Source organism: Schistocerca gregaria, chromosome 1, assembly GCF_023897955.1.
Source record: "Schistocerca gregaria isolate iqSchGreg1 chromosome 1, iqSchGreg1.2, whole genome shotgun sequence".
NCBI classification, from domain to species: Eukaryota; Metazoa; Arthropoda; class Insecta; order Orthoptera; family Acrididae; genus Schistocerca; species Schistocerca gregaria.
Genome location: NC_064920.1, coordinates 320,433,135 through 320,447,360, shown reverse-complemented (window position 1 = coordinate 320,447,360; position 14,226 = coordinate 320,433,135). Strand labels below are relative to the sequence as shown.

General features: G+C 39.3%; 1 protein-coding gene across 1 annotated transcript in view; it reads right to left on the bottom strand.

The window, feature by feature from the left end:
- LOC126343623 (dolichyl-diphosphooligosaccharide--protein glycosyltransferase subunit STT3B) overlaps positions 1 to 14,226 on the bottom strand; it is an 89,141-nt gene that overhangs the window by 35,479 nt on the left and 39,436 nt on the right. Inside the window, exons 5-8 of the mRNA XM_050001953.1 lie at positions 13,366 to 13,564; positions 13,102 to 13,273; positions 10,350 to 10,528; positions 10,047 to 10,258 (exon numbers count right to left, since the gene is read on the bottom strand). Coding sequence (XP_049857910.1) covers positions 10,047 to 10,258; positions 10,350 to 10,528; positions 13,102 to 13,273; positions 13,366 to 13,564 — 762 coding nt within the window. The remainder of the gene's footprint in view (positions 1 to 10,046; positions 10,259 to 10,349; positions 10,529 to 13,101; positions 13,274 to 13,365; positions 13,565 to 14,226) is intronic.

Below are 14,226 nucleotides of genomic sequence, written 5' to 3'. Positions count from 1 at the left end.
GTGTGAGGACATACAATCCACAATCCTCCAGAACCTCAACACCTTCTCTCCCATTAGCTTCACCTAGTGCATCTTACCCCAAATGATCTTCGATGTTGACCTCCACCTGAAGAATGACTACACCATTACCTCCACCCACATCAAACCTACCAACCACCACCAATACCTCCACTTCGACAGCTCCCACCCACTCCACACCAACCAAGAAGTGTCTTCCACGCAGCCCAGCCACCTGTGGTCATTGCATCTGCAGAGACAAGCAGTCCCCCTCCAAATACGCCAAGGATCTCAATCAGGTCTTCATAGACTGCTATTACTCTCCCAACCTTATTCGGAAAAAGGTATCCAGTGCCTTGTTTTTTCAATCATCTACCACCTCCCACATGTCCACTGTCTGACCACAAAAGAGCACTCCTTTTGTGACTCAGTACTATCCAGGAGTGGAGCAACTGAATGCCCCTCTCCATCATGGGTATGACTATTCTCATTACGTCCTGAAGTTTGAATTACCTTACCCACTACCCTCCTCACAGTGGCACTCTGCCACTCACCGACTCTACAATTCCACCACCCACCGAATCTACCCAACATCCTTGTCTATCACCTCTCCACCCTCCTTCCAATCTCTTGCCTCATTGTTCATATCCCTGCAATATACACAATGCAAGACCTCTCTCCTACATCCTACCCACTACCACCTACATCCTCCCACTACCACCTACTCCAGTCCCATCTCATGCATCTCTTATCCCATCAAAGGCAGGGCTACCTGAGAAAACAACAGCCATGTGATCTACAAACTAAGGAGCAATCTCTGTACTACTTTCTACATGAGCATGGCAATCAACAAGCTGGCTGTCTGCATGAATGGCCACCACCAAACTGGGGCTAACAGACAGCTGGACCACCCAGTTGCTGAACATGTTGCCCAGTGTGATGAGCTTCACTTGATTGACTGCTTCACAATCTGCACCATCTGGATCCTTCCTTCCCACTAGTTTTCTGAGTTGTTTAGGTGGGAACTCTGCCTACAACATATTGTTTGTTCTTTTAACACGCCAAGCCTCAACCTTCCCTAGTCCCTTCCTCCACCTACCCATCCCCTTCCCTTCTTCCACTGCAGCACTACATAACCCTTCTATTCTGCCAAGGCACCTGCAGTCTTTTGTGCTCCTCTACCTCTCACTCCTCCCCTCCAGCACAGTGTGCAGCCTCCTCTGCCCACTTCTTATGGTAGTACCCGTCCTTCACCTATAAATCCCCTTCCTTGCTTCCACTCGAGCAATATACATGCCTTCTATTCTACCAACACACCAATAGTCTTTTCCCCATCTCTACCTCTTGACCTCTCCCTTCAGTACAGTGTACAGCCACCCAACTCTGCACCTAGCAGTGCTCTCCCGTTTTCACTACAACCTGCATGCTCTCGCAAGCAGCACATCATATTCCTCCACACCCATCCTGCTTTCCCTCACTTTCCCAAACCCATGCTTCCTCCTTACCCCCACCACCCACTGCAAATTACTGCTCTCTTCAGACGCAGACTGAGTCAGGCCACAAAGCCCAGAGACAATGTGTGAGTTCTGCTTGTGTGTATATGTGTTTTCTATTTCTGAAGGAGGACTTTTTTGTCCAAAAGCTTAAATGTTTAACAATTTTTTCATTGTGCCTGTCTGCGACTCAGCAGCTACTCTACGCGGTCAGTAACAATACTAATATGTAATACTGTTAAAAGCTAAAATACCTGGTTGTGGTGCCATCCGATCCCCAGCTTTGGCTGAAGCCTAACTCAGGTTGCAATACAAAGGGCATTCAAGAAGTAAAGCAACTTTCTTTTTTTCTCAGCCAATTTCAGTCGAAAAAAATTTGGAATTGGTTGTGAGACATAGTGGAATATTCCAACTTCAGACCCTATAGTTTCATGAAGTTCCGATAGGTGGTGGCACTATATGTAGCCCACAAAGTGGCATCTCTAATGGACTTACACCCCAACCAGAGAGCTGCCATTGAATTTCTTTTGGCAGAAAACCAGGGCATCATGCAGATATTAACAGTTGCTTGCAGAATGTCTACCGAGACCTGGCAATGAACAAAAGCACATTGAGTCGTTGGATGCATCTGTCATCATCACAACAAGTTGTGCAAATCTGTCTGATCTCACTTGTGCTGACCAGATGCACACAGCTGTGCTACCCTCCGAAAATTGAAGAAACAGCTTCAGCATGTTTGCAGCCACAAAAATGCAAATGCAAGCTCCCACTAGCAGCTCTTTATCATCCCGCACACCCTCCTGCTATCCCTCCCCCTCCCTGCCCCAACCTCCTCCTTACCCCCCCCCCCCCCCCCCCCCTCACTTGGCTGCCTCTCCCATCATGCACTGCTGCCCACAGTCTGGCTCCAGCTGCCAGAGACTGTGGCCATGTGTGTGTGAGTTTAATTTCCACGTGTGTATGTGGGGGGGGGGGGGGGGTGTTCCTATTTTTGGTGAAGGCCTTGTTGGCAGAAAGCTCACTCTCTGACAGTCTTTTCTAATGGCTACCTGTGACTCAACATTTCTGCTATATGGTGAATAACAACTATCCTTTTCATATTATTGTGAACTTCCACTTTTACATAACAAAGCAAGACAGCGCACCCATGAGCAGCTACCAAAAATTCACAGAACTGCTCTTCCTCATCCACCCTACACGCCGGATCTCATGTCTTCCGAATTCCATATGTTTGTCCGAATGAAGGATGCACCTCACGGGAAGCAGAACATGGATGTTGGTGAGGTTACTGATGCAGCAAGACGTTGGCTATGACACTGACAAGAAGAGTGGTACCATGTGGACATACGGGCCCTTACAGTATGGTGGCGTAAAGCCATCGCATCGAATGGAGATTACATCGAAAAGTAGGGTTTTGTAGCCAAATGAATGGGGAATAACACTGCGTAAAGGTATCCTGAATAAAAGCAAACTGCTTTCGAAAAATAATGTTTTGCATTACTTATTGAACACCCTTTATACATCTGTTTTGTTGACAAAAATGAAATTAATAATCTTTGGTGTCACATTTTTCTTTTTTTTCTCTTCTGAATGTTACAAATTACAAAGTTGTGTTCAGGATGGGTTTTAACAGCACAGCTTAAACTAAATAAATAATCTTAGTTGGCAAAACATTTGTCTGTCTGTTCTGAATGTGTTATGATTTCGGAGATAGATACACTGACACAAGAATGTGACAATGCAGAGAAACCCGTATTTTATGTTTTTGTGTGGTCTGCCCATATAAGAGATAAAATTGAGGAAAATGCAGAACTGAGGATAACATTAAAACCCCCAAAATATCAGGAAAAACATGTGTGATTGGCATGTAATATTAAAAATATAATTTTCTATAATTTTCTCCAATACATTCTATAAAATCTGTATAAGTGAAGGAAATTAGATGTACAAAAATGTTTGTACAATATTTTGTGATAATGAATTTCATCAGTCCTTAAAAAATCACAGATGTGTACAGTATGTAAAAGCTAGTCAAAAATTAAAAATGATAACTGGGTACAAGGTAACTGGGCTACTTTCTGACATTCTACAGTGACAAATAATACATCAAAACACACAATTTTGAGAGAGCTTTCCACTGTGCTCACTTAGAAAAAAGAAATAATTGACGAAAATGGTGAACTAAACTGAAAACTGAAGTACAGAGAAAGGCATTGGAATCTAACATGTGCAGTGTGTGTTTTCCTTCTCTCAAGGAGAAGAACAGACACGTGAAAAAAATGAGTTTACTTCCCCCAATGGCGTCACAAGCTTATCTGAAGTTGGCTCAGAGAATTTATGTACACTGTGTAAAATCTAAAGTTAAAAGAAGCTCAGATGTTACAGTTTTGCTTCATGCCTTTTATCACTGCTGCCAATCTTTATTACCTATAATGGCTGGTGCGAAGTATATACGTCAATAGCGTGTGTAGTTATTGCAACTGTGTCTTGTCCGATTTGAACACAAGTCTTTAAAATGTTCTATTGCAAAAATCCATACAACGTCTCTGCCATAGCACGTGAGCTGCACGAAAAGTATATTTTCAGAACGTCACAAAACAGTACCACCCCTAAACGCAGTTTGTCACTGAAGGGCCACTCCCCCTCTTCACACATCCAGCAGGCAAGCTCATTGTATGTGTTAGTGTGGTGTGGTGGCTGTTGAGTGGTGTAACCAGTTGCTGGCCAATAAGAGCTCACTATTCGGAAATGGCTGATGTTTCCTTGATTCTAATTGAGTATACTCTTCGAGACTTAGTGCTCGAATTTAAGATTGATGAATGATACTGTTACTGAATACAGTACATCAGAAACATATGCAAAAAGATGAGACTGAATTATAAGAGGTACATCGCATATTGGTAGGTCTGGAGCACTGCGTATCAACTGTCCTGTTTTTCCATTGCTGCCGCAACCTACCAGTAATTCTATCATAACTGCATGGTGAAGCTAAACATTGTAAGTTGCGCTGGTAATGCTGATGGTGGATCACATCAGCATTTGTTTTCTCATGTTTCCCCTCTCTGCAATGGCCTAAAATATATTCCCATAACTCCACCACCAACCGTGTCATTTGTGTCACTTATAGCCCATTCAGTAATGTTGTTGTTGTTGTTGTTGTTGTTGTTGTTGTTGTTGTCGTCGTCTTCAGTCCAGGGACTGGTTTGATGCAGCTCTTCATGCTACTCTATCCTGTGCAAGGTTCTCCATCTCCCAGTACCTACTGCAGCCTACAGCCTTCTGAATCTGTTTAGTGTATTCATCTCTTGGTCTCCCTCTATGATTTTTAGCCTCCACACTGCCCTCCAATACTAAATTGGTGATCCCTTGATGCCTCAGAACATGCCCTACCAACCAATCCCTTCTTCTAGTCAAGTTGTGCCACAAATTTCTCTTCTCCCAAATTCTGTTCAGTACCTCCTCAATAATTTTGTGATCTACCCATCTAATCTTCATCATTCTTCTGTAGCACCACATTTCAAAAGCTTCTATTCTCTTCTTGTCTAAACTATTTATCGTCATGTTTCACTTGCATACATGGCTACACTCCATACAAATACTTTCAGAAACGACTTCCTCACACTTAAATCTATACTCAATGTTAACAATTTCTCTTCTTCAGAAATGCCACTGCCAGTCTACAGTCTATATCCTCTCTACTTCGACCATCATCAGTTATTTTGCTCCCCAAATAGCAAAACTCGTTTACTACTTTAAGCATCTCATTTCCTAAACTAATTCCTGCAGCATTACCCGATTTAATTAGACTACATTCCATTCTCCTCGTTTTGCTTTTGTTGACATTCATCTTATATCTTGTTTTCAAGACACTGTCCATTGTATTCAGCTGCTCTTCCAGGTCCTTTGCTGTCTCTGACAGAATTACAATGTCATCAGCGAACCTCAAAGTTTTTATTTCTTCTCCATGGATTTTAATACCTACTCCGAATTTTTCTTTTGTTTGCTTTACTGCTTGCTCAATATACAGATCGAATAACATCGGGGATAGGCTACAACCATGTCCCACTCCCTTCCCAACCACTGCTTCCCTTTCATGTCCCTTGACTCTTATAACTGCCATCTGGTTTCTGTACAAATTGTAAATAGCCTTTTGCTCCCTGTATTTTACTCCTGCCACCTTCAGAATTTGAAAGAGAGTATCTCAGTCAACATTGTCAAAAGCTTTCTCTAAGTCTACAAATGCTAGAAATGTAGGTTTGCCTTTCCTTAATCTATTTTCTACGATAAGTCGTAGGCTCAGTAATGCCTCATGTGTCCCAACATTTCTACGGAATCCAAACTGATCTTCCCCGAGCTCGGCTTCTACCAGTTTTTCCATTCATCTGTAAAGAATTTGCGTAAGTATTTTGCAGCCGTGGCTTATTAAACTGATAGTTAAATAATTTTCACATCTGTCAACACCTGCTTTCTTTGGGATTGGAATTATTATATTCTTCTTGAAGTCTGAGGGTATTTCACCTGTCTTATACATCTTGTTCACCAGATGGTAAGTTTTCTTAGGCCTGGCTCTCCCAAGGCTGTCAGTAGTTCTAATGGAATGTTGTCTACTTTCGGGGCCTTGTTTCAACTTAGGTCTTTCAGTGTTCTGCTAAACTCTTCACGCAGTATCATATCTCCTGTTTCATCTTCATCTACATTCTCTTCCATTTCTATAATATTGTCCTCAAGAACATCGCCCTTGTATAGACCCTCTATATACTCCTTCCACCTTCCTGCTTTCCCTTCTTTGCTTAGAATAGGGTTTCCATCTGAGCATTTGATATTCATGCAACTGGTGCTTTTTTCTCCAAAGGTCTCTTTAATTTTCCTGTAGACAGTATATCTTACCCCTAGTGAGATAAGCCTCTACATCCTTACATTTGTCCCTTACATCCCTGCTTAGCCATTTTGCACTTCCTGTCGATCTCATTTTTGAGACGTTTGTATTCCTTTTTGTCTGCTTCATTTACTGCATTTTTATATTTTCTCCTTTCATCAATTAAATTCAATATCTCTTCTGTTACCCAAGGATTTCTATTAGCCCTCATCTTTTCACCTAATTGATACTCTGCTTCCTTCACTATTTCGTCTCTCAAAGCTACCCATTCTTCTTCTACTGTATTTCTTCCCCCCCATTCTTGTCAATCGTTCCCTAATGCTCTCCCTGAAGCTCTCTAAACCTCTGGTTCTTTCAGATTATCCAGGTCCCATCTTCTTAAATTCCCACCTTTTTGCGGTTTCTTCAGTTTTAATCTACAGTTCATAACCAATAGATTGTGGTCAGAGACCACATCTACCCCTGGAAATGTCTTAAATTTAAAACTTGGTTCCTGAATCTCTATCTTACCATTATATAATCTATCTGATACCTTCTAGTATATCCAGGCTTCTTCCATGTATACAACCTCCTTTCATGATTCTTGAACCAAGTGTTAGCTATGATTAAGTTTTGCTCTGTGCAAAATTCTACCAGGCGGCTTTCTCTTTCATTTCTTCCCTCCAATCCACATTCACCTACTACGTCTCCTTCTCTCCCTTTTCCTACTACTGAATTCCAGTCACCCATGACTATTAAATTTTCAGCTCCCTTCACTACTTGAATAATTGTTTTATCTCATCATACATTTCTTCAATTTCTTTGTCATCTGCAGAACTAGTTGGCGTATAAACTTGTACTACTGTAGTGGGCATGGGCTTCCTGTCTATCTTGGCCACTATAATACGTTCACTATACTGTTTGTAGTAGCTTACCCGCACTCCTATTTTTTATTCATTATTAAACCTACTCCTGCATTACCCCTATTTCATTTTGTATTTAAACCCTGTATTCACCTGACCAGAAGTCTGGTTCCTCCTGCCACCAAACTTCACTAATTACCACTATATCTAACTTTAACCTATCCATTTTCCTTTTTAAATTTTCTAACCTAGCTACCTGGTTAAGGGATCCGACATTCCACGCTCCGATCAGTAGAACGCCAGTTTTCTTTCTCCTGATAACGACGACCTCCTGAGTAGTCCCCGCCTGGAGATCCGAATGGGAGATTATTACCTCCGGAATATTTTACCCAAGAGGATGCCATAATCATTTAACCATACAGTAAAGCTGCATGCCCTGGGGAAAAATTACAGCTGTAGTTTCCCCTTGCTTTCAGCCGTTTGCAGTACCAGCACAGCAAGGCCATTTTGGTTAGTGTTACAAGGCCAGATCAGTCAATCATCCAGACTGTTGCCTTTACAACTACTGAAAAGGCTGCTGCCTCTCTTCAGGAACCACACGTTTGTCTGGCCTCTCAACAGGTACCCCTCCGATGTGGTTGCACCTACAGTATGGCTATTTGTATCGCTGAGACATGCAAGCCTCCCCACCAACAGCAAGGTCCATTGTTTATGGGGAGGGGGGGCATTCAGTCACATCAAATCAAGTGCGAATAAGGAAAAAAAAGCAGGAAGTAGTCAAGTGAGACGACACTGGTCCTGAGGTGACCTTTACCAACTGTCAGGGTACTGCCCCAGGCAATAGGTATCCACCTCCATAAGCTTTTAATTTTGTGTGAGACATATACACAAGAAAGGGAAAAATGGCAGAAGTGCAGAAGTCCAAAACAGTTGTTCCTTGCAAATTTTCTTGTCTTTCAAAGAACACTGCACTGTGTCATCAGTCCTCAAAAAGATACTTGGCTGTTATACTACTGTAGAGTTGTCTCTATGCTAAAAGAAGGGGAAAACTAAGTAGAAGAAAATAATACAGAGAAAAATTATTCAAAATTAAAAGGAAAGGTTAACAGAAAGAAAAAAATGGTATAAAAAATTACTACTAACTGAGAGCAGGTGAGGATGAAAAACAGGGCATGTTGTCAGGAAAGTTCCCATATGTGAAACTTTGAGGAACTGAGAATTTAGACAGAACGGCATTTACTTAGTTTATGGTTCTGTAAGACTAATCTTATGCACAGTCTAAACACTACCACCAGCAGTTCCATTACTGAAAATATTTATTCTCACAAAGAAAGAGGCATATGTGAAAACTCATATTTGGTGTACTTGCACCCATCTCTGATTTTTCCACAACCTTCTCTGCCACTTCAACGGACTCAGGTTTTCAAATTTTGTGCAGCATCAACAGTACATTTCTTGCTCTCATTCTGAACAGGAAATATCCACCAAGCCAGGGTTGTGCTACTTTTTCTACATCTGTTTTCCTCCAAATCTTTCTACTCTTCTGCCACAAAGAGACTCTGGTTCCGAAAGCTAGCATTGCAATGTCTTTCTGGGTGTTTGTATCTTTTGACTCTTTGTGACATATTTTCTCTACAGATACTACAAGAGGGCATTACTTCTAGTGAATGTCTTTTTTTTTTGCAATTAACGTGCAAGAAATACTTGAAATTTACAATCCATATTTCTCCCATGGCTAGTTCCGAATTGCAGCTGATGGAATTTATGTTTCTTCTTTACTGTAAATAAACTGCCAGGTGGAAATCAATCACTGCCATAAGGTGGATGCACAATGCAAAAACATTTTTATGTAATTGAATAAGTCTTTTCCACTGTCAACAATCAAATAATGAAGATTCTTGAATGTATAATTCTACAAAAATTTTATAATTCTTGAGCTATGGATGAATGAGTGCTACATTTCTGATACTATGAATAAGCTTTATTGTGATATTGCTGCAGACAAAGCAGTTATTTAATATGATGCCATCTCCACTGAATAAACAAAGAAACCAGAGTAAAAAGATGACCTGTCAAGCCATTAAATACAAAGAACTGAATTAATGATATACGCTTAATAACAAAGGACATGAAAAAATTGTTTTGTATGTTGCCGAATTTGGTGTTTTTTGTTTTTTTCTGTCAAATGTGGTGCTATATTTTTGCCACAGTTGGTGTTTTTCAGTCAAATTTGGTGTTATTTTTTCAAAAATGCATTGTTATTTTTTGTTGAATTTGATGTTCATTTTTGCTTAGTTTAATGTTATTTTTTGCCAAATTTGGCTCTTTTTTTTCTATATTAACCAGAGTGAAATATTCATGTGAAGTCTGTAGAATGTGACTCATATAACATGTCAACAACATTACAAAACTGTTGGTTATCTGCCTCCTATCATTGTGGTTCACTTTCCACATTTTTGCAATCATTACTGGAGTTGTGAATGATAATTATTTATCTGAACATTTGCCATCTTCCACAGAGTTCCACTAATCTTCTTTTGGAAGTCTTAAACCATTAAAATATTCTTGACTGGGTTAAAGCATGCACATAGAAGCGGCTATCAATTGGTGTTCTTTCAACTACTATTGTTTTCAGCATAAGAAATAATTCATGTAACCAGATTGTTCTTTCATGTGAGCTATTTTGAAATTTTGAGACCACATGGCAGTGGTCACACTTTCAAAAAATTTGGGATACACAATGCAAGGTTTAAGCTAGAAGTTTGTCTTGAGTGTAGTGGAGAGGTAGTAACACAATACAATATTTACCTTTATTTTCTGAACAAACTTTTAACATACCTTATCATACATATTGCGACTGTTTTTGTCACCATTGCTGTCATCTTCACTGTCACTGTAGGAGACATGTGGACTTTCCTCTTCTTTAAGATACAACTCGAGAAGTTGAGAAAAAGCGATTCCACTCAGGACACAAACAACAGGTGTCAGTGTGAGCATAAGACGAACCATAACACCAGCAAAATATACAGCACTAAGTGCATAAAGAACAACTGGAACATGAAGCAGGATCATTATTAAAACATTCTGTATAATATTGTAAAGACATTAGTGTCTCTCATTAATTAAAATGTTTTTTCTTACCAAATACTCTTTCATCATTTACATTTTTTATGCAATACCACAACCCAACAGGAAACATAGTAGCAAGTATGTGGAGATCAAAAAAGAAGGAAAACCACGTAGTAGGCTGATGTTCTGACACTGAGGCAATGATGGGAATATGTATTTTAGCATATCCGGTGTCCCATAGCGAATAGAACCTGCAAAATTAAAGCTGCATTTCAGTTACAAATAGGGTAGTTGAACTGCCTGTCGAGATTATTTAGTATTGGCAGAATTAAAATAATTTAGGAGTAAAGGTAACAACTCACCAGATACTATAAGTGTTGAGTCATCGACAGACACACAAACATGAATGAAAACTTTTCTAGCTTTTGGAAAGAATCGTTTTTTGAACTACAGTGCACACACATGTTTGATCAAAAGTATCAAGACACCTCTATGTACTGCAGAAATGACACTAGATGTCACAAAAGCAGACCTGCCAGTGTAACAGATGACAGGGAGCATGGTGTTGTCAGCAGAGAAGCATTAACAACAGAATGGGATGGTAAGCACAGCTCAGTGACTTCGAACATGGACTAGTTATTGGATGCCAACTTAGCAACAAATTTATCAGGAGAATTTCACCCCTTCTAAAGCTGCCCAAGCTGACTGTTGGTAATGTGACTGTAAAGTTGAAACACACAGAACTATCACAGCTAAACCAAGACCAGCTGCATGCGCACACACATGCGTGCACACACACACACAATTACATTGTGCATTCAGCCCGCACAACATAATTATACACATTGGAGGAGGGGGAGGGGTTGGGCACGTATGCACTAGGACTGTTGTTTTTTTTACAAAATATCGGAAATCTGATATATTGATATTTAAAAAAATACCATTATCAGTTCTTGATATAATGAAGAAAAGTATTGAATATAGATATATCTACAGAAAAAAATATTGATTTAACAGCCTACAAAAATATTGGCTGCACATTGTAAATATACTGATGGTTTTAGAGCTGTATTTTAAGTATTGATTTATTAATAGATACTCAGTAAATCAACAATCTAGCAGTCTGCTTATTCCCCTTACTGCAAGAATTGAAAGGAAAACAATGAATGTTCACGCTTGATGATAACCACTTTGGTAACAATGGTAACTGCATGTAAGTGACACAGTAAAAGATGTCCGACAGGCCTGTGGTTCAGTTTCATCACAAATCGGATTTGTCCAGAACTTGTCAACTGTGCCTGTTTTTTCATTTCTGCCAACACCAGTGACCTAGCAGCTGTAATGTCAAAGTCATGTAGTGAAGTTAAATGTTGCAGTTTCTGTTGTAGTGCCAAGTGCCAATTATGTCAGCATTTCCCCTCATGTCTCCACCCACACCAGACACCAATCTTTTCATTTAGATTTTTGTACATCATTTTCAGCAACTGCTTTTGAAGAATGCTGATGTGAAGAAATAGCACACTAATTGTGTTAAAAATTGTTTTTAAAACCAATTCATGTGCTATTTCTCCACATAGCTAATTTTGTTATTCCATTGATACTGCCAACCCCCAGTGCAATCAGACTAATTTGTGCCACCTATATTTGCATCTCACAGTCAAAGGGAAAGACTGGACATGATGAGACCTCAAAAAGTAGTAAGACTCCTTCACACAGTGAAAGTAAAATTACTGTACCACTACAATTCCAAATCAATTATTTCAAATATTTATTTAAAATTGTCAAAAAAATATAATGCAAAATAAAAATACTGGAATTTGATATTGTCATTTCAATACTGACATATCAACATGTAACAGTTTGCGAACTGGTGTCTAGTAAGTCATTCCTCCCTGAATAGAATGTGAAGAAATATTAACATTCTGTAAATACAAAGTATCCTTTGCCACACAGTACACAGTGATTCACCGTGTATACCTGCAGATGTACTGACTTTCCTTTTTGAATTTTATAACATTCCTGGCACTTACTTCTCATAATACAATCATCTATGACATCTAAAATTATTTTGCAACTGGAATTACCATTATTTTTCAATGACTTGTCACCAGTCAGTGACATCACTCATTTTCTAGCCCTTGCATCTCATCCTGCGGACTGTATTCCTGGCAAATGATGACTTAGTTGAGGCATAGAGTTTATTATCCTAATGTCAAAGAAGTGATAATGATTATCTATTTGAGCATGGCATTACTATCTTCTGATATTTATGAACCTGAAACCCTGAAAGCATGTCACAATATGTCAATGCAGTGTATTACTAAAAGATGATAATGCCATACAAAATCAGCAATTCTGATATACTTTAGTGTTATTCCTGTTTAACTGCATGCTCTACAGCACACTGGTAGCTTCCCTATAGGCTTTAAGGATCCATCAGCCATTTCAATAACATGAATTATTCTCCATGGTATTAGTCATAACCAAAACTATGAACCACACTTTCTTCCGTTGTATGTAAAAAGTTCTATTGTCCTGCACAACTGACTGTAGCAGTTGCTTGAGCAACTCCTTATTTATAACTGAGTTCAAAGGAGAGAGGGGACAGGGAAGGGGGAGGGGGGAGGGAGGGGGAGGGAGGGAGAACACAACACTATTAAAAATAACTGACTGATACAAACTGAAAAAAAATGCATCCAAATATCACAGTAATTACTATCAGTCAGAATACACAAATATCAAACTCTCAACACAAAATGATTAACAATAAATTTATGGGAAAATAGTTTGTAACAAAGAAGCAATTACTTCCTTCAATGATTACCTTCCGCTCCAAGGAGCAATTACTCCTGCGTAAGTGAGACCTACTACTGTTAGAAAAACAATTCCAGCAGATGCCAGGGCAGACACAGTGAAGAAATATTTGAATTCTGCCTTTGACAGAATACTCTGCAGGTATTTCAAGAATGCAACTGCCATTAAGAGAGCAAATACACCTGAAAGAAGTAATCAATCAAATCATTTTCTCAAATTCAGACATTATTTACTGACTGTAAGTTAATGAAAATATTAAATTCAATCCACAGACCTGTAGCAGCCATATGTTCACTAGTACGAATTGGCTGAAAGCCAACAAATGGTATCTGCATACTAAGGATAAGCCCCAAGATGTAAAATGTTGTGTAGCTTGTGAAAAGGCGATTTGAGTATCGCCCCATTAACAGTAAAGCAAAAACGTGAAGAGGTATTAGGTTTATAATAAAAACGTATCCACCCCAAGCTGAAACCTGCAAACATGGAAATTGTTGTGTAACAGAAAAAAACATTAAATACTGAAGATGAAGACTTAAATATTAGTAATCAAAAAATAAATACTCAGAACAAAAAAAAAAAAGATATGGTCATCACATTATGTACTACACTTATATGTGATGGGCAGAGGGGAGCAAAGGGTGTGCACAAAAGGTTGAGAGGGACTCTCAAAAGAAAGGAAAGTAGCTTAGAGTTCCACATTTTAATGGTCTCAAACTCATTAGAAACAGACCTTATGTTTGCATTGGACCACAAAGGGGAATAAAATCAGCTGTTGTGTTATTTCAGGAACCATCCCAACATTAGCCTCTAGAAATTTTGGGAAACATGGGAAAGCCTAATCAGGATCACTAATGTGAATTTCAATCCTGGTCATCTAGTATCTTAAGTTACTGCAAAATTGGCCCACATGTACAACTGTATGACATGAAAACAAAAATCATCAAACTTTTCAAAGGTCAGCTACATGGACAAAAACAAACTTATATTTCTACTGCCATAATTATGTATTTATAATACACATAGCTGCTGAAAACACTAAAAATACACCCACACCTTTCTCTTGTAAAGCATGCAAGCAAAGACCAATAAAATGATGGCTGAAAATTCTCTTGTACTCATATCACATCAGAAGCTC